Below are 23,000 nucleotides of genomic sequence, written 5' to 3' on the forward strand. Positions count from 1 at the left end.
TGCAAATCAGAAGTAACAACAATGAAAGCATGCCCGACCTAGATTGCTGGGGTGTCCATTAAAACTTATCCTGGTCACGTTTTACCTATTAAACTTAAATACTTGGGTGCATGAGTTGAATGAATATTTTTTTATACTACGCTACGCATTCTATGTCATTTGTGAGCTTCTGGTCATTTTGGTGATAATGATATGGTTTGTCTTTTAGAAGTATAGAGGCAATTTATGAAGCAAAAAGACATGCATAAGTGTGCATTGAAACTTGATCTTCGCTGTGAGAATTGGTAATGGATAAACGAATCAATAAGATAAGATTAGATGAGATGAGATGAGATGAGATGAGATGAGATGAGATGAGATGAGATGAGATGAGATGAGATGAGATGAGATGAGATGATATGAAATGAAATTTACCTAGCAGCTCCTAGCCTAGCTTCCCATACGGTAAGATAAGAGAATTACAACACAACACTAGATCACAACAGCACAACTCATCACATAACAACATAACGCAACACAAACATATATCACAACACACTAGTAACACACTTCACCACAAGACAGCATAACACAATACAACATAACGTAACGCAGGGTGACATAACATAACACAGCACGGTACAACACAACACAACACAACGCAACACATAAGATAAGATAACATAACATAACATAACAACATAACATAACATAACATAACATAACATAACATAACATAACATAACATAACATAACATAACACAACAACATAACATAACAATCTACGTTTGGGAGTTGGCGCAATTTTGAAAGTAGAGTACGCTTCACAGTACCAGCAACACCGTTATCTACATACTCTTTTCTTATTCAAAAAACGCACAACACAAACATGTATCACAACACAGCAACTCACTTCACCACAACACAACACAACACAACACAACACAATACAACACAACATAACGTAACGCAGGGTAACATAACATAACATAACACAACACAACACAACACAACACAACACAACACAACACAACACAACACATAACATAACATAACATAACATAACATAACATAACATAACATAACATTACATAACATAACATAACGTTTCATAACATAACATAACAATCTACGTTTGGGATTTGACGCAATTTTGAAAGTAGAGTACGCTTCGCAGTACCGGCAACACCGTTAACTACATACTGTTCTGTTATTCAAAGAACGCACAACACAACACAACACAACACAACGTAACGCAGGGTAACATAACATAACATAACATAACATAACATAACATAACATAACATAACATAACATAACATAACATAACATAACATAACATAACAATCTACGTTTGGGACTTTACGCAATTTTGATAGCAAAGTACGCTTCGCAGTACCGGCAACACCGGTAATTAGGCAAACATATACTGTTTTCTTATTCAAAGAAACGCACAACAGAACATATCACAACACAGCAACTCACTTCACCACAACACAGCACAAAACAACTAAACACAACGTAACACACAGTAACATAACATAACATAACATAACATAACATAACATAATATTAATATTAAATAAGTTTAACATAACATTATTACATAAATTTATCTACGTTTGGGAGTTGGCGCAATTTTGATAATAGAGCACGCTTCGCATTACCGGCAACACCGTTTACTACATATACTGTTTTCTTTTAAAAAGTTTTATTGGTATAAGATTATGAGATAATGTAATACTCGTACATGACTGTATTTTGATTTAGAAACTGAAAATAACAATTGAATGAACACAAAAGGCACTCTACAGTATTTTTGAATAAAATCTGTCAAAAAATCGATTATTAAAGCAATACACTAGTTTCGAGACAAACAACAAGTTTCTAGTAAACTACAGCATAAAACATTCATATACCGTCATACTGCAAACATTCAAATAGTACATTACGACAGTGTAACTCATTAAAAGAGAAAAAGTTAGCACTTTTTTAAATCAAATTTTATCCAGTACGTTAACTATGTCACCCGCTACTATAGGTGTTGGTTTTTCCGTGCAATTTCCTCCAATTGTCTTCCTGCTCAGCGCTCTACAACGTAACCATATGTATGCGTATATCAAATAGAAGTCGACAAGTCCATCATTTTTTACTTTCTTTTCATTTATTTTGTCGAAATTTACCATTTCAAGGACATATTTGAAATCTACATCAAAAATGTATTCAAACGAGTACAAACATGCCTAGTATTTTTTTCAGTGGTTCTTATGATGCTACGATACGACAATGACTTTGGGTGGTTTGCAATTATAACCACGTGCCGAGTTAATTGCCAACTAACCGGCATTCACACATTGGTACAGTGTGTACGTTAACGGGAGTGCATTAATATTAATTACAATGAACAGGCGAGGCGTAGATACACTTATTGGGTGCTATCAATTTGTAACGACACCTCGTGGTTTGAAGTACGCTGTTTGTCAACTACCACACATATACACAGTCCTTCAAGTCGAGTGTTTCAGTTACAACAAACTACTTCGTGCTTCGTCGTTGATAGAAGGAGGGGAAGATGCTCCAGCTATAGAGGTGTTTTACTATAAAATCTGGAAATGAGGAGTTACTAACATGAATGATGAGGATTGTTATTGTCTTCTATTAACTATTTGTTAATTTGTTTATCCATCTTCTACTATTGATTGCTTGAAAATTGGCGAAAGTTTCTACTCAAAGACATATATGTTTCGTTCTTATGTCATCCGTTGGTAAAATATTACGTTTCTCTATTCATCTTGGAATACCTTCATTGCTGAGCAAACTGTGAACACTGACGTGAATAAGCTGCAGAAGAATTAACAAAAATGAAGATGGAGTCTGCTAATACAATATTACTTATTTTGGAACTCATGATTTTAGCAAGTGTTGCATCCGGACAGACCTCATCTCAAAAGCCGGCCACAGTTATTGTGACAGCGCCAGTTGGAAAGGTTGAAAAAGGTGCTATATTGTCAATACATTGCCAAATTTGGAACATGAAAACCAACCAAGAAGTTGCGATTTTAAAACGTGGCACCATTTCGAATACTGTTGTTAAGCTTTCCGCTGAAGAAAAGATATCCGTTCCCGACAATAGAGTGTTTGTTGCAAGAAGACAATTGCCAAGTGATGGAAGTGTTGTGTATTTTTTGTCTATCATCGAGGCCCGTCTTGATGATGCCGGGCAATATTTTTGTAAAGTCACTGAATACACCGAGTTACTCGAGACTAGGGATGTTGCGACTGGACACGTTGAGGTCAACATAGTTCATTTTCCAGCCGCTGATCCTATATGCAGTTCAAGTTTCAAAGATGAGCGAGTTACCGAAGGTGATTTATTACGACTCAATTGCTCAGCTGGTCCGGCGAATCCCCGTGTAACGATCGATTGGTCAGTAACGGGAACAAGAGGACTTCAAAGTGTTAATGAATATTCCGATACAGATGGTAACGGTTTTACAAACGCTGTGTTGACCTTCAGAATACGTGCTAGAGATGATGGTACAATATACATGTGTTCTATCAAGAGTGCAGCATTTCCAGGTGAGACAAAAACCTGCCACATCGGACCCATTCGTGTTAACCCCATTGCATCGGAGGGTTTCACATACTCTGCAGAATCAGTAACACAAGATGACCCAAATTTACATAACAATAGACCACTACCACCTGTGCACATTCCAGAGATTCCACGAAATGATAAGGACTTAACAACTGCACAAACAATTGACTGTAAAAAGCATTGCAAATGGTTTTCAACTAATGTATTATATTGGGTAATCTCGACTATTGTAATAAGCATACTAGCATTTATATTCTTTATATTTGGAGTAGTGCTTATCATCAGATATTACAGATTACACGACTCTCCGGTTTCCAGATCTCTACAAATACCGGCTCATGAAATTGAACAGATATACTCGGAGTTGGAATTAAAACGCGGAGATGTAAAACAATACATGGCTCTTTATAGAAATACACCAGATATTAAGTCGCCAAATTCCAGGGATCTTGGTAAATTTGAAGATAATCACACACACTGAATGCGCGACAAATCCTTTAATACCCACTTTCTACTCTGTATAATTTTACACCAAAGCAGTCTAGAATTCTAAATGCGCCTGTTTATACATCACACGTATTCCCGCATCAGAAAATATGATACGACTGTATTATTAGCTAATATTTAAGTACTTTGAATTGCAATACTTGTTTAAATATTTGAAGACAGATGAATAATTTGAAATACAATACATTTTGCATCCATATATTGACACATATATATCAGGTGTAGAAGCCTAAGCACATGAAAATGTAGACTGAAAAATAAGAGATGGAGTAGTGACAATGGTGACAATTCTTCCCGTTGGCAATACGAATTTGTAAGAATGCTTTAAGCTATTCGAGACACTCCACAATTTAGTATAGTCTTAAAATTGCACCTAACCCGTTCGCAGCGACTACCAGATACAGTCAGAGAAACATTCAAATCTACTAAATTATTCAAAACTCACAACGTTGTATAAAATGTTACTTTACTTTGTCTAGAGCATATGAATATATATTTATACAGGTACAAGTATGCCTAGTAGTGGGTTAGCTGTTATTAAGTTAAGACGTGATAGTTTGAAAATATCACAATTTTTGCGACTTACTAAATTACTGTAAATTCAATAGTCTAATGGAAAGAATTGTATTTAGTGTAAAACCCCTACAGGTTATAATGCGGAGTTAATAGACGCCATTTCAGAAAGCTTGCAATTCACACCCATTTTTAGTCAATTCCAATTAAGCGACTAAGTGATAAGAGAGAATGACAATCAGATATGATATATACTCTATGGTTTTCTTTCAATATACGAAAGTGCAGTTAATGTAATCAACGGTAAATTTAGCTACTAAATACATTACTATATTTTGTATCTAAATTGTATAGTGTAAAAGTACTTCTACTTAAGTCTATACGTCTCGTTAACAATTCTCTTTCCTTTTCACAATATCAGTTTCATTGTACCAGGCAATTATCGCTTCATCTGCAAGCTTTTATTTTCTGTTGAAGCAGAGTGCTGTTGTTAATAACAAAGATACAATGTCCACGCACTTTTGGATTGTTCAGCAAAATAATGAGTATAATTCATAGAAATAACAGCTTTAATTCGTTACTGTATTTCCTTAATTTGTTTAGTAATTTGCTTATTAGGGAAATTGAACATCATTATAATGAAAATGATGTGCTAATTGTACAGTTTTTTGGACAATGATTGATTCTACGTGTTTTAACACGACACACGTATGTACCGTCCTAAACTCTACTCGTGTGTATCAAGCGAGGACTTCCGTAAGTTACTCTTACGTGATTTAAGCAATTACCTTTATTGGACACTCTGATGATGGCATAACTTGCTAATTACAGTTCGTGGACAATGCATATCCACAGCGTGTCTAAACATGATGAAAGTACGTCTTAGTACGCTAATGCCTTATTCTCAAATTGTTGGCTAAAACTTGACGACAATTTGCTTATCTTTAAGTTTTATCAAATATGTCTTGTCAAATCGAAAGGACATAACAGCCGAAAAGGTATAAATGATTCCAATCTTGCCTCATCAGAAAATAAAACGACGATTCACTTACTTATTCCGATAAAATCAAATCTTCTTTTCTACATGATTTATTTAATTGACACTAAGTGCATGAGTGATTGTGATATTATCCAATTTATATGTGCATGACAATAAGAGACAATATTTGTTGAAAATTCACTGCAAATAAATTCATATGTTGATGGTATACTTTAGTGACAATCTCAAAACTGCTGCATCTTTTAATTCACCAGGCTGTGTGTAAATATTACAATAATGGGGTATTCCGGTTGAAATCCTTACACCCCCTATGGAACACACGTCCTTAAGGGTAGGTAGACTAGGTATTGGTCGAAGCAGCCAAAAAGATCGATTTTCATTATCTAAATCAATATATTATTGAAAACTAACACTTTGATGTTTTGCAAAAGTTCATTCTACAAATCATATACTTTGAAAACTTGCTTGATATATTGTTGTGAATTAGTTATGTGCGTTTTACAAAAGTGTTGTTGTTGTTTCAGCCCTCTTTACAACATATCTCAAGAACCACATGACCTACAAAAGTATATCTGTGATATTTGAATTCTTCTACACACTCGCTATGAAATGATCAATGCAGTTTTTGCCAAAGCTGACTACCATTCGCAAGATGCTGTGAACTATCAAATCGCAACAGTTTAAAATAGTTACAACCTTAATCTTCCACACAGGGAGTGTGAAATTAAAATGTGGTTACCTGGATGGGTGACTCCATTTGAAATATCAACCCTGTGTGGGAGATTAAAGTCATGTCTTCCATAGGTTGTGTATGGATTTCAACCGGAATAGTCCAATGTTTGTCACCAGGATATTCAAGTGTCGAGTTCTCAAAGAAACTGTCAGTAATATGGACTAAATTCATAAAGTAATATGACAATAATCTAAAATATTATACTTTTAAATTTACTTTGTTGTGAGTTATTGTTGACTTGAAGTTTGAAGGAGGTGACAAAAATAAAACGTATTTTGAAAATAAATAATTCAGTGTGTTTCTCTCATAATTTTTGCAATTTGAAGAAAGTGTGGAGAACCTAATTGCATAATGTTATATCGACTGCTCAGTGCCAGAAGTGGGTAAGTGCAAATTACATTTTACTCATTTCGGCAACAAATGGAGGGTGGGGGTAATTCTGCCCTAAATGTAAGTCACTTTGGGGTACATGCTTAGTAACTTTCGTCTAACTGTTGAAGTGACCATGCATATACCCTATAGTAAATGTACGTCACTTTGGGGGTATGCACGGTCACTTTCGTCTAACTGGTTAAGTTATGGCACAACTTGCTAATTACAGTCCGTGGATAATACAAACCCACAGCGTGTCTAAACATGATGACAGTACGTCTTAGTACGCTAATGCCTTCTTCTCAAATTGTATGCTAAACTTGAGGACAATTTACTTATCTTTAAGTTGTATCAAAATGTCTTGTCAGATCGAAAGGACATAACAGCCGAAAGGGTATAAATGATTCCATCTTGTCTCATCAGAAAATAAAAAGACGATTCACTTACTTAATCGATAAAATCAAATCTTCTTTTCTACATGATTCGTTCAATTGACACTAAAGTGAGTGATTGTGATTATCCAATTTATATGTGCATGAAAATAAGTGACAATATTTGTTGATAATTCACTGCAAATAAATTCATATGTTGATGGCATACTTTAGTGACAATCTCAAAACTGCTGCATCTTTTAATTCGTCAGGCTGTGTGTAAATACTAAAGGGCTATTCAGTTTCAATCCTTACACCCCCTATGGAAGTCACGTCCTTAATCTTCCACATAGGGAGTGTGAATTTAAAATGGGGTAACCTGAATGGGTGACTCCATTTGAAATCTACACCCCCTGTGTGGGAGATTAATATCATGTCTTCCATAGGGGGTGTAAGGATTTCAACCGGAATAGTGCAATGTTTGTCAACAGGATATTCAAGTGTCGAGTTCTCAAAGAAACTGTCAGTAATATGGACTAAATACATATAGTAATATACAATGATCTAAAATATTATACTTTTAAGTTTAATTTGTTGTGAGTTATTGTTGACTTGAAGTTTGATGGAGGTGACACAAATAAAACGTATTTTGAAAATAAATAATTCAGTGTGTTTCTCTAGCTCTCATAATTTAAAAAAGTGTGGAGACCCTTATTGCAAAATGTTATATCGACTGCTCAGTGCCAGGAGTTGGTAAGTGCAAATTACATTTTACTTATTTCGCAACAAATGAACGGTTAATTCTACCCACCATAGTAAATGTAAGTCACTTTGGGGGTATATGCATGGCAACTTTCGTCTTATTAACTGTTTAAGTGACCATGCATATACACCTAATTCACTTGCATATGGCAGATAGAATTAACCGTCCATTAACCGTAAATGAGTAACATGTAATTTGTACTTACCCACTTCTGGCATTGAGCAGTCGATATGTGACCCTGGTACAAATCCCAACACAGTTACGCGCGTGGCTAAATCATCAAAGAACATTATTTGAAGAATTATTTCAGTAGCGAAATTAGTTATTATACCAGAAAGCGTACAAATTTAATTTAGTTGTTCTAGCATTCTACCTTTCCACAAATTTATCACATTTTGTCTCCAAGGTCCCTTTGTCTCCAAGGTCCTTTGTAAATTATTCCCAACGTTACACATAACTTTAGAAAATATTAAAAAATTTTGATGATTTTTCGGTATTTTGAATGGCAATTACATGAGTAAATTATAAAAAAAAAATCAAACATCTCGCCCTCGGCAAAACTCGTATGCAATAGAAGGTCTTAAACGATAACCTGATAACAATAGCCACCAATAAGCCGTTTCTAGTTCCTTCATGCATGGTTGCTGAACATGATGCAGTCATGTCTACAGTAGAATTCATCTCGACCTTTGCAGGACTTAACCCCATTAAAAGCTATTAAACCAAGATAACACTCATTGAAACAGCTCAACTGATTAAATCGGATCTTCTCTGGCTGTGCACATGTGACTGTTTTCATGTGCGATATCGCAATAAAGTTTGCGTATTATAGCTTCAGTTGGGTAACCGATTATAAAGGAAACGAAAGGAAACAATGGTATGTGTACTTTTGTTCACGAAATGAGACAAAGACCTGCTTTTTGTTAACCAGCATTCTTCAAAATGAGCAACATAATGATTGTTGACTTAACACGGTTTGGAAATAATTTCTTCATATTTTTGGTGTTATCTGTCGTTTACATATCCTTCCTAAAACACAAAAGTGCGACCCTCTCCAAACATCTAAATTAGCTAAAAATGTAGGACATGTTACAAAACTTTATTTTCTAGAACCTATTTAGAATAATTTAAATGTAGCTTTTACCGTTTTTTGTGGCATCCTTCAGAAGTGAGCGGTCCGATACCAATATTTTCGGTCAAATCTCCATTCAATTAACACGGGGAGTTGGCTAGCTATGCCTTGCCCTCACTCATATTTTACAAAAGTGCGACCATTTCTGAACATCTAACCTAGCTGTAATTTTAGGTCATGTTAGAGAAATATATTTGCTAGAAGTTTTGGAGAATAAATAAAATATTGGCTGGTTATTTTTCACACAGTGATGTTAACTAGGCAAGTGTCCATTCTCCCAACATACATCATTTGTACAGGTCACGCGTCAATGGTGAGAGCACTGTGTATTGTGTATAGGAAAACGGACAGTAACTGCAGTATGATAGAGCTACAGAGAAAGATAGAGACAGAAAAAGAAGGTCAGCTAATGTAGTCTTTCCGTGCACCGGACTTCCTCGTCAAAATACACCTGAAAAATTTAACGTAAGCATGGTAAGAGCAATCATTCATGTTTGTGGATTACAGCTTCCGCACACACCCCACACACCCTACACACCCCGTCTCACCATACACTGCAAAAATATTTTACTTAACACTGAGTAAAAAGGTCACAGCTCAACAGTTGAGTAAACAATTACTCAACATTGAGCTCACATAGGTCAACAAATTAGTAAAAAATTACTCAATGTTGAGTAATTTTTTACTCATTTGTTGAGTTGTGACCTATATAACCTTTTTACTCAGTGTTGAGTGAAATATTTTTTGCAGTGTACACACCCCATACAAACACAAACCCATACATTGACGTACAGCCAACCTCAAGTTTTCGTAAACGCATGGTACCACAAATGTTCAAGATATTGAAATATAAAACAAGTCGTAACCCGCCATACAAACGTTAAATAAAGGAAATCCGCTGCTTCAACAAAACCAAAAAGATATTTGCCCAAAACTGACAACAAAATTAATCAAGCCTGGAGAACTGTATAACTATATTTGAACAAATAAAAAAACGATATAATTATTTTAATCTTTTAATTAACATTATGTGGCTTTTGAAGTATGACTCTATTAAAAATATCATTAACGCTGGCAATCAAATTGCAAAGCCATACATCACACCCTGACAGGTTGCTCTATACAGTAACAATACCCTGCCTACCAACTCGGTATGTGCCTTAAATAACATGGTGATTCTGTGATCAGTCAAAATGTTATATTGTCATCTTTAAAGTGATTGAATCATTATATTTACATTTTAAAAGTTCTCGCGAACCAATTGATAAGCGTTATTGGATAAGCAATTGGAACGCGTTTCATCAATATCACTGAACAAACATTACTGATAACGTTTTATTAATGTTCATTCAACGCAGAAAAATGCGCCAGTGCTTCATTTCCTAAAGTGAATTAAACCATTTTCAAAAAATGATTGGTTTTTGTTAACATTGTCATGAATGATAGATGCTGTACGGCGACATTAAGAATGATTTTATCATTGGATGCAACAGGTGATAGGTTTATGGTAGTTTTTAAAAAAATTAAATGAAAATGGATTAAAATGACACAGTCAAACCGAACCAGCAATATCTCTGCCACCACACCACACTATACCACACCACTCTACGCCACGCCTCGCCACACCATTCCACACCACACCACACCATTCCACAACACTCCACACCAAATCACACCACGCCCCGCCACACCACACCAATCCATTCAGCACCCACCACACCACCATCAATATTATTAAGTACATTTAAAATAGAATCCCATACCTAGATATTCGAACCAGAATCCACAATCGAAACTTGAGAGATTTGTTGTCTACACCGCAAAACATAGCTCCGATTTGCTTTTGTTTTTACACAGCTTAAAGGTGTAGAATTGGAAAAAATATGGATAAAATAAGTCATGCGTGACGGTTGCCATGGAAACGGCGGCCATATTGGATTTTTTAAATATTACTCTTGAGCGCAGTTTGAAATTAACTTCATGAAGTCCAATTTACATAAAAATAAGAATATTTGAGGGGTCTTGATTTGTTGATATTGTCCTTGTTATGGATACTTGTTGGTAGCAATGGGTTATTTCATTTAAACTGGGGTTGCCTGAATATGTGTCCCCATTTAAAATCTACACTCCCTGTGTGGCAGATTAAGGTAATGTATTCCCATAGGGGGTTAGACTATGTCATAGTCGAATTTTATTTAAAATATGTTATTATTAGTCATGATGAACCCATTTTGTTGAACTCAAAATTATACTGATGTTTATTAAAATTAAAGTATTCAATAGTAAAATGGTCATAAAGAGTTAAAAATATCAGATGATTAGTGACAATAAAAGTAATTGAATGCAACACTATCTTGCATAATTATAATGGCTCACTTTAATACTGAACAATTCTGATTTTGGCATCTACCAGTTTATTGATAGCGAACCCCGAAAATCCGACTATGGATTTTGAATTTTAAGCAGAACTTTGCCCCGGGACTTTGCTCTCTAAAACACACTGTCAAGCATACTTGTTTATCAGTCCATTAACCACAAGTACTAAGCATGGTATAGTACAAGACGCGCTAGATGTTTGATGAGAGATTAACTTTCGCGTCAACACAAAAGCGCCGCAAATACCACAGACAGTTGTGTACGATGTAGTTAATGGTAATGGCGCGGGCCCGGAAGATTTAAACCATAGCGAGATATGGGCGACCAATCACAAGGCAGATCCATTTAAAGATGCATTACATCATGGCCAATTTTAGTTAGGCCAGAAATTGGCTTAACTCTCCATAGAGTCCCGTGTTAAAAATCTTAACTGCAAGGCAAAGTCAGTAGTCCACTTGGGAAGCTAACAAACAGAGGGCGTGCGGTGACTGAAAAGATCAGATACATATGTGAAAATCTATCAGTTGCACACAAATCAATATAAATCGGAGTTTTATGCTTAAATGTAATAGCCAGAGTATGCAAAATGGGCAAGTGGACTATGGAGAAGCCTAATAGGGGGTGTGTGGATTTTAACCGGAGTGGCCCAATAGAAAAGGCCCAGTCATATGTTAGGACGAGGAACCGGGACATCCACAATGACAGAGGAGTCAGATCGAATGGGAAGTCTTGTGAATTTACTATAATCTAAGACCGATTATTAACAAAGACTAGTTTGCTTGTCACGTTCTGTCAACCAGACCAAAAATGTCGCACTGTGCAGGTCAGCAACCAATCACGCCGCGCCTTTGCCCTGATGTCAGACGCAAACTAGTATTTTTGATTCGGTCTCAGATTATAATAGGATGAACGGAACAAAAAGTTGGAAAGCTTGGTGAATGAGTTTGAAGGAGAGTCTTGAATTGGATCGATTAGGTTATGGATCACCAGTGACGAGACCGGAGGACTGGTGAAGTATGAGTGCGTTTTGGTTGTCTGAAAGTAAGCCGAGCCGATTGTCATGTGAATGTGCTGTTACAAGCATTGATCAACATGAATACGGTAGCAAAATATACACCACGACATTCTCAAGTACGAGCAACCAAGTGCTATAAATACTGCATACATACATGTTTAAAAAAATCACCAACACCGCTGCATGACTACAATCCTAACTAAATTACTAGTGACTCAAAACGCCACCAATACGAAGAAAATACCATTTGCATCATACCAACGCAACCGTTACCAAAAGTACGCCATCATGTGCATGTATATTCCGGCAAGACATCTACACCTGCCAAATCCAGCGTCCTAGTATTTCAACAACTGTTGTTTGGATTATAAAACTTTGATAACTAAATATACTTGAAGTCAGCCATTTGAACCTGTTATTAAGTATATCAAGAGTATGAACAATAAAATGAGCAATTAATATTTTAATATTTAGGGTGATTTTTATTCTTCTATTGTCTTTAATTTTCTCTCGGTTTTACGCTGCGACAGTGAGAACTTATGCTCAGACAAATTGATAGAAATTCAGTCAATCAGAACGATGGGCGCACTGACAGAGAGAGGGATGGGGAGAGGGAGGGATAGAGGGATGGAGGGAAGGAGTGAAAGTAGAGAGGGAGGAAAACAGCTAGGGGCGTAGCAAGAGCATCAGGGGCCCATGGACAAGGAGCAGTACGGGCCATTTTAACAATGACGGGATTTACCTTATGGGGGCCCTTGGCCAGGCCAAAATCTGTGCACTCAAGTCAGTGGCCAAGTTTTGGTTTACGTAAAGGAAGGTTTTTATTTCAAACTCTAATCGTGACCCGCAGGTCAAATTGCTAGAATTGTACATTAAACACATCTAAGCAGACACAATGCAATTTGCAGGCAGCAGCTTAATCAGCGCCAATATTGCAACATTGAAACAAACAACTATACAAACATCCAATCCATCCCGCCCACATCCCCCCAAGTAGGCAATGAGGATAAAGTGCCTTGCCCAAGGACACAACACGTTGGCACGAGCGGGGCTCGAACTCACAACTTATGTATTATGAGTCGGGCGCCTTATCCACTCGGCCACACGTGCTCCTATACGTATATTATAGAGGGGACTAACATATTTTTTTCCGATATTTTGTTATTAGGACATTTTGCCCGCAAAGCACGGGAAAAAATCAATTTCAGACTATATATATATATTTTAGCCCCAGATCAACATGAATTTTGCTATTTGAATGCTCGCGAAGCGCGGACAATTTTACTATTTTACCCTATATATTGGCCAAAAACCATGCTGTTATTGGGATTAAAAGAAAGATGCAAAGGGCGATTTGGGGGCCCTGGACCCGGGCCCATCTGGCCCAATGGTAAATCCAGTCCTGTTCTGTTCTCCATTATCAGCCCTTATTTAATTTTCGCTTTTGTGCTCGGGGCCCCTGAACCCTCGGGACCCATGGACTTCGTTCACCCTGTTGCTTGCTACGCCCCTGCAGGAAAAAGAGAGTGAGAAAGAGACAGTTAGAACTATTATCTAGACTTATTAATCAAGCAGTTTTATGGTATGCGCTTATCACAATGTACTCGTTTGGTAGCAAGGACGATAACAAGGTAAACTTTCCTGCTTCAGGACGTCCTCAAATAATTATTGATCATTATCATAAAGCACCAAATCTTACATATTTGTGAACATAATTCTTATCTTCCTGTTTTTAAAAGCACAGAAAATAAAAATTCCTTTAAAAAAAGGAATGGGCGCCCAATGGGAGCTTTGATGTGAGAATATGCTGAAAAGTCACTTGGTCCACAGTCCGCACCCACTGTCTTTCGAGTTAGCATATAGTTGAGGTTAGCAACTATTTTAAGATATTGCGATTTGGTAGTACACAGCATCTTGCGGATGGTAGTGAGCTTTGGCAAAAAATGCATTGATCATTTCATAGCGAGCGTGTAGAAGAATTCAAATATCACAGATATACTTTTGTAGGTCCTGTGGTTTTTGAGTTATATTGTAAAGAAGGTTGAAACAACAACACTTTTGTAAAACGTACATAACTCATTAACAAGAATAAATCAAGCAAGTTTTCAAAGTATATGATTTGTAGAATGAACTTTTGCAAAACATCAAAGGGTTATTTTTCAATAATATATTGATTTAGACAATGAAAATCGAGTTTTTGGCTGCTTCGATCAACAATACATCGTATAGCCTTAACATACTGTAGAATGTACTTCCTTTGTTCACATGGTTAAGCGAAACATAAGCGTTCAACATCAGACGTATTGCACTCCTCATAAGCATATGTTACCTTACCGAAACATAACAATGATTAAAAAAACTCGGCCGGGCGAACAGAATTAGGGCGTTTGCATGCACTCTTTCTCTCATTAGAAACCTCGGTTTCTAGTTATCCATTACCATTTCCACCCGACCACCAAACGTGATAGTAATTACAATTTTACCAAAAACCGCCAGGAATTTGCGGCTCTTCTTGCAAAATAAATACCCACGTCAACAGTCCATTAGAACGATATGTTTACCCACTCAATCTTCACAATCGTTAGTATAGAAATGCTAATAGAAAAACACATAATATTAAACGTTGAGTATACACATGCTTCGGAATTCCCATGGTAATGACTTAATGGGTAAAGTGAAAAAAATTACAACCAGTATCTTGCATACTAAAATTAGTGATGTCCACATTTGTCCAAAACCCGCCCACAATTTAAACTCAAAATTTAAGAACATTTTAATCAATACGATCAATACGATTCGAATCAACGATATTTGCAATCATTTTTAGTATTTCTTATTATATGCAATATAAATATACTGTGAAAATCACAATCTCTTTACTCTGTTTAAATTTAATTAATAATGTTAATTTTACTTACTAATACTAAAATTTATCTCAACCATCGACTACTCGACTCCTGCTGGTATACAAATGAGGATGAGAGGGAAAGGACAAAATAGAGTTATATAAATGAAGATAAATAACAAAGATGGTTTTATGGTTTGGATTTCAATACCCTTAGGATAGACATGAATATGCAGAAAGCATCGTGCTATACGACTTGCATACATTATATATAAATTACTTTACAAAGATAAAGATAAAGATAAAGATAAAGATAAAGATAAAGATAAAGATAAAGATAAAGATAAAGATAAAGATAAAGAGGAAGAAGATGATGACGATGATGATGATGATAATGATGATGATGATAATGATGATGATGACGATGATGATTATGATGAAGATGGTGATGATAATGATAATGATGATGATGATAATGAAGATGAAGATGAAGATGAAGATGATGATGATGATGATGATGAAGATGAAGATGATGATGATGATGATGATGAAGATGAAGATGAAGATGATGAAGATGAAGATTATGATGATGATGATGATGATGATGATGATGATGATGATGATGATGATGATGATGATGATGATGATGATGATGATGATGTTGTTGTTGCTACTGGTGATGATGCAAGATCAAGCAATTCTATCAATTCCATTTCATTTGTGTGTGATTTGAGTGAGCGATAAGGCACTCAAAGAATGGACGGTAGTTTTGCTCGTGGGTAATATACCTAATTGAATGAGCGAGATACAAGATATTTGACCAATTTTCTTAAGTGCACACTCTATAACAATGTCTCGAGATTGGACTTGAATACTAGATCGTTTTAATAGAACACTGAACAGGTCTTGTGGATAGCAATGCTAATCAAAATGGAAAACAAGATAATAAGATACAATAAAGCAATCAAGTAGCCATCTACTGCAAATACCGTAAAACCCCGTCTACAAGCATATATAGTGTTTTTTATGCTTGTAGACGGGGTTTTACGGTATTGGGGCTGAAATAGTTTTTACCTATTGATATAGATATCCACAGGTAAAATCGGTATTGCTAACGTAGATATCTACTGCTGATACATGTATTGATGACGTAACTATATACTGTTGATATCATTTTTGATGAAGTAGCTATCTACTGTTGATATTGATATTGATGAAGTAGCTATCTACTGATGATATAGGTGTTGACGAAATCGCTATAGCTACTGATATAAGCGTTGACAATGTAGCTATCCGATGCTGATGTAGGTGTTGATGAAGTAGCTATTTATCCCTGATATGGGTATTGAACAGGTAGCTATCTACTGCTGATATGTGTGTATTAATCTACTGCTGACATATGTGCTGATGATGAAGCTATCTACTGCCGATACTGGCATCTACTGATGCTATAGGTGTTGATGAATTAGCTATAGCTACGGCTGATATGGGTGTTGACGAGCTACAGCTGATATGAATGTTGACGAGCTACAGCTGATATGAATGTTGACGATTAAGCTATCTACTGATGATATAGGTGTTGATGAAGTTGCTATCTATTGCTAATATTGATATGATAAAGTAGCTATCTACTGCTAATATTGGTATGACAAAAGTAGTTATTTACTGCTGATATTGGTGTTGACGAAATAGCTATCTACTGCTGATATTGGTGTTGATGAAGTAGGTATATGCTGCTAATATTGATATGATAAAGTAGTTATCTACTGCTAATATTGGTATGACAAAAGTAGTTATTTACTGCTGATATTGGTATAACAAAAGTAGTTATTTACTGCTGATATTGGTGTTGATGAAGTATTTATTTACTTCTGATAATTGGTGTTGATGAAGTAGCTATATCTACTGCCAATAGCAGTGTTGACGTAGTAGCTATCTACTGCTGTTATAGGTATTGATAAAGTATATATCTTCTGAAATAGATTTTAAAAACTGATGTTGGTATTGATCATCTATCTACTGCTGATATGTGTATTAATATTCTGTTGATATATGTGTTAATGATGAAGTTATCTAATGCTGATATGAGTGATGATGAAATAGCTATCTACTGATGATATAGGTGTTGATGAAGTAGCTATCTACTGCTGATACTGGTATTGATGAAGTCACTATCTACTGCTAATATTGATATGATAAAGTAGCTATCTACTGCTAATATTGGTATGACAAAAGTAGTTATTTACTGCTGATATTGGTGTTGATGAAGTAGCTATCTACTGCTGATATTGGTGTTGATGAAGTAGTTATATGCTGCTAATATTGATATGATAAAGAAGTTATCTACTTCTAATATTGGTATAACAAAAGTAGTTATTTACTGCTGATATTGGTGTTGATGAAGTAGTTATCTACATCTGATAATTGGTGTTGATGAAGTAGCTATCTACTGCCAATAGCAGTGTTGACGTAGTAGCTATCTACTGCTGTTATAGGTATTGATAAAGTATATATATCTTCTGAAATAGATTTTAAAAACTGATATTGGTATTGATCATCTATCTACTGCTGATATGTGTATTAATATACTGCTGATATTGGTATTGATGAAGTAGCTATCTACTGCTGATATTGGTATTGGTGAAGTAGCTATCTACTGCTGATATTGGTATTGATGAAGTAGCTATCTACTACTGATATTGGTATTGATGAAGTAGCTATCTACTGCTGATATTGGTGTTGATGACGTAGCTATCTACTGCTGATATTGGTATTGATGAAGTAGCTATCTACTGCTGATATTGGTGTTGATGAAGTAGCTATCTACTGCTGATATTGGTGTTGATGAAGTAGCTATCTACTGATGATATAGATGTTAATGAATTAGCTATAGCTACGGCTGATATGGGTGTTGACGAAGTAGCTATCTACTGCTGATATTGGTGTTGATGACGTAGCTATCTACTGCTGATATTGGTATTGATGAAGTAGCTATCTACTGCTGATATTGGTATTGATGAAGTAGCTATCTACTGCTGATATTGGTATTGATGAAGTAGCTATCTACTGCTGATATTGGTATTGGTGAAGTAGCTATCTACTGCTGATATTGGTATTGATGAAGTAGCTATCTACTACTGATATTGGTATTGATGAAGTAGCTATCTACTGCTGATATTGGTGTTGATGAAGTAGCGATCTACTGCTGATATTGGTATTGATGAAGTAGCTATCTACTGCTGATATTGGTATTGGTGAAGTAGCTATCTACTGCTGATATTGGTATTGATGAAGTAGCTATCTACTACTGATATTGGTATTGATGAAGTAGCTATCTACTGTTGATATTGGTGTTGATGAAGTAGCTATCTACTGCTGATATTGGTGTTGATGAAGTAGCTATCTACTGTTGATATTGGTGTTGATGAAGTAGCTATCTACTGCTGATATTGGTATTGGTGAAGTACAGCAGGTATCTACCGCTAATATTGATATGATAAAGTATTTATCTACTGATGTGTTATTGGTGTTGAGGAACAAGCTATCTATTACTGATACTGATGTTAATGAAGTAGCTATCTGCTGCTGATAGGGATGTTGATGAAGTAGCTAAACAGAGATATGTTATTTTTACATGTTTTAAGGAAAGCAAATAATCAAAAATACATTGCAGTCTTTAATAAATTATATAAATGAAGCAAATTCAATCCTCAACAGACTAATGTTAAAGAGATTGTAATCATAAATCATAAGAGCGCGACGTTTCAATGAGATATACTGCTCGTCCTCGGGGACAAACAAGACAATTAGCCCACAAACAGCGGGCATTTGAGTAAGTCCATTATGGGTTTCATAATTGTAAAATATGAAACCAATATTTAAATTTGCAATTGCAGTCAATGGTGCCACGAATAAATCCTTTATTTTTGACCAGTTTGACAAAACGTTTGATACCAGGGACATCTCAGAATATTATAATATGTGTAATAATTTCTTTTTTAAGCTTATATGTTTACATTCATAGATGCAGATTTCAGTAAACGAACCTTATTTTTAAAGCCTTTTAAATTTGGTCAAATTGAAGCAACAAAATATATTAATTCGCCGAAAGCAAGGGTAAACTTGGGCACCATTTACAAAATGACCATTGATCTTGAAACCTCATGATAATTTCCTCTCTTTTTTATTTTCCCAATTCACAGTAAGTCATGGCAATATCAAGATGGGTGTTGATGAGGGTGTACAGTGTGTTCAATGAAAGTAAATGAAGATGTCCTCGTCCTTGTCCTTCAACTTCGTCTGTTTTGATTGTTTTGGACAAAGTCTTAATAAAATATACAAAAAAGTAGTTGTTATTATACACAAAGTAACCCAGATTTGCCGTATGATTTTACTTCAATATGTTCATAGATCAGACTAGAAAGATGATTATTAAAAACTATTTAATTAAATGCGTCAGGAAACCAAACAATACACTATCGACATTTCATCACTGTCTCCTGCAAATTGCAATTTTGACACTTTTGTAATGAAATATAATGTTCACCAGCTGTATTTGATTGACACCAATTCTTATTACAGATCCATGTATCATTATATCAATAGCATCAAATGTTTTATTTCAGTCCATTTTGTTATTGGATTTTGCTTTCATTGTCATTCTTCTTTTAATAATCTTTTGTTCTTGCAACGTCTTATTTAAATTCGTTTCTTAAACACTTCAATAAAAATACATCAACGCTTAAAAACATCGTACTTAAATATCATTTTTATAATCTTATAGTTTATTGTTTTAAAAGCAAATAATTTTCCAGGCACGTTTCACCCTAAAAGGAACCTTATTTTCGCCTGATTGATTCTCAACATTCGCTATTACTGTCAATTGACTTTATGACAAATATTATCTATGCGCAGGCGCCATCTTCAGTACCAGAAGGCATCGCGCGACAGCTGTTAACAGTGTTGCCTTGCCGCTGTTTTCATAGTTAATTTGGGCTACCTTTTGACGATGATTTTGTATTTTCTCTACGTTAAAGTTTCCATTGGCCATAGTGACACATGAACGGAAACATGGATTATATTTACAATTTTGACATCTTGAAATGGTATTTTGTTTTTGCTTCCTGTTTTGCAAGAAAAGAAGCAATATTTGATCGTAATGTATAAACATCTACAATCATGGCCAAAATGTGTTGGGACACTTATGGGAAACTTACACTATATTATGGCCGTATTTCCGTTATTTTTAACGTGATAAAGTGGGGGTTTCTTTGGTGTCAAGCTTAAACCCTTTCCTAACACCCCAACCCTCCTCTTCCCCACCAATCAATGTTGGGTGCCACCAGGCGCGTGTGACCAAAAAAGTAGGATTCAACATTGATCGGGGGGGGGGGTGCTTATTTACATTACCCTATCAAAACCGTCCCAACATTTATGGCCAGCATTGTAGGAGTAGTATGGGAGCAAAATGCTCTCTTGGCTTTGAGGATTTTGTTAATTATTTCCACAAAAATCATGGCTCATGAAAGAATCGAGTGTTATTGTAACCGCCAGGTATTGCGTTTTGAAACCCCACTAGCGACCTTTGGGGCTGTTCAATAATTACATACCCATAAGGAAGGGTAAATTTTACAAAATTGGAGCCAAAAATCGTTATCGCCCTATCCGACCTTAGAGCCAAAAATCCTCACCCTCTTCACTACCTTGCACGGGTTAGATATTGGTAAACCCATAGTCCAATTCTAAATGGTTCAGATAAACTGAGTAGAAGTAGATAATTGTGTTCAAATTTTAATATTTGCGTACTATCTAGCATCTGCCTGTGCTACTTTCAAGTGATATTAAGAGGGGCCCAAAAACTGTGTGCCAATATTAACATGCCCCTTTTGACTTTGTAAAAAGTTACATGCTCGCAATTTACTAGAAGCTTGAAAAATCATTTGCATATTCTCTCCCGGGCCACGCAAAATTATTCCACAGTTCTTAAATAAACATGACAAAATCAACGGCTACGCCCTGTAGTTGAATGAAAAAAAAACAAAACACCAAATCATCTCTGCTGTTTCGCCGCGCCTTGGCAAGTTGGCAACTCAGGCTGGCAATCACAGTACACACGTTATGTTGGCAACGAATCGATTAAATTTCAGTGGCGCCAAAAGCGAGCTTGCCTCAACACGGACACACACATACAGATGTTCCTATCACCAACGTTAGTTTACAACACACTCTCGTCTATTTTGGAGTTAACTTGTTGGTGAAGCACTTCATCTAATAGCTTGAAATATTATCTTTAAATATGTTAGATAATAAATTCTATCTTCAGCTTATGTTGGCAATTCATAAATGAACTTATACGTTGTAATTTTTCTCTCCGGTTTGGACACCATCTATCAGTGCAATGGATTACACGTCATTAATTCTTCTACTTATATCGCCAATACTCGTTATTTTAGACATCTCATCTTTTTCAGTCGCGGAACGCATCACAAGTGTCCACGCCCGATCTCCAACTTTACCTGTGGAAGAAGGTGGGATCCTATCCTTACATTGTGAAGTATCAAACTTAAAAACCGATCAGCATGAAGTGACGATATTACGATTGACAGATTCTGGCGCGACAAGACTAACTATGGGAAACAGTGTGAATTCAGATTTGGTGGACGATCGGGTGTTCTTAGCTGTTCGTCAACTCCAAGCAGGATCTACGGTGTATTTTTTGACTATTATTAAAGCTACAAAGGAAGACGAGGGAGAATATGTATGCAAAGTTATTCAAGAAGGTATAAGCACTATAGATATTGCTGTATCTTCAGCTAAACTTAATATCATGTATTTTCCACCTGATTCGGACCCAGAATGTTACCCTAAGGAACCACCGACTGTATCTTATGGAGAAGCTATCACCTTAAGATGCAGTTCAGAAAGTGCCAATCCTAAAGTGTTACTGAAATGGATTAATGGAGACAATGTCGTTTCTAAAAATCAGACAACAATTGGAGATAGACAGGTATCGTATATGAGAATCATACCGAGAAACGGCGACTTGTTTTTATGCAGAGTCACAAGTCCTGCTTTTCCAAATCGGGAGAGGGATTGTCACGTGGGACCAATAAATGTAATAAGAGATCCCAGTGCAACCTCATCAACGGATGATAATAACATTCCGCACATTCCTGAACTGGTGCCTATTGTTTCGCCACCTGCTAATGAAGACAATGAGCCACCTGTGGACATTCCAAAGGTCGTATTGGACTGCGAAGAAGATTGCAGACTATTAAATACCCGCTCTTTTTATTGGATAATATCTACATGTGTTACTGGACTATTTGCGGTAATATTTTGTATCGCGTGCATTATTTTACTTTGTAAATACCATTATCAATCCCAAAGAACTTACGAAAGAGGACGATGTGTTTCAACAAGACCACATGTACAAGATATTTATTCTGAACTTGATATAAAGAGGTGTGATAATAAAGAATACATGGTTCTCTCCAATAACAGACGACTGTTGCCTGGACCACCACGACATCCTGATGTAGCACAGACTGAGTCTAGTAAAACTGGCTTGCAATAGAAGCCATGACTTGATAAACAGAATACACTATTAGAAAAATGTTCCAAGTAGAACTTAAAAGGTTCTTGATCTGACTTGTTTGTAGAACCGCAAAGGGTTCTAGAAGGCTAGAAAGACAATTTTATATCTGAAAAAATACTGGAAAGACCATAAAGAAACATTCATGGTTCTTTCAAACCCTTTTCTCTTGAGATTCTGCAAACAAGAATAGCCGAGAACC

The 23,000-nt window shown here is 35.9% G+C and overlaps 1 protein-coding gene across 1 annotated transcript; it reads left to right on the forward strand.

Annotated features, from left to right (window-relative positions):
• Positions 1-21,368: 21,368 nt before the first annotated feature.
• LOC140167224 (uncharacterized) lies at positions 21,369-22,782 on the forward strand. The gene has a single exon (XM_072190570.1). It carries the CDS (start codon positions 21,602-21,604, stop codon positions 22,778-22,780), a length of 1,179 nt encoding a protein of 392 aa, XP_072046671.1. The 5' UTR covers positions 21,369-21,601; the 3' UTR covers positions 22,781-22,782.
• The last annotated feature ends 218 nt before the right edge of the window (positions 22,783-23,000 follow it).

The sequence above is a fragment of the Amphiura filiformis genome, chromosome 13 (genome assembly GCF_039555335.1).
Source record: "Amphiura filiformis chromosome 13, Afil_fr2py, whole genome shotgun sequence".
In the NCBI taxonomy this organism is placed as follows: Eukaryota; Metazoa; Echinodermata; class Ophiuroidea; order Amphilepidida; family Amphiuridae; genus Amphiura; species Amphiura filiformis.

What these genes read in the sequence shown, in the direction of transcription:
- LOC140167224 (XM_072190570.1), top strand. Translation starts at nt 21,602, where the DNA reads ATGGATTACACGTCATTAATTCTTCTACTTATATCGCCAATACTCGTT.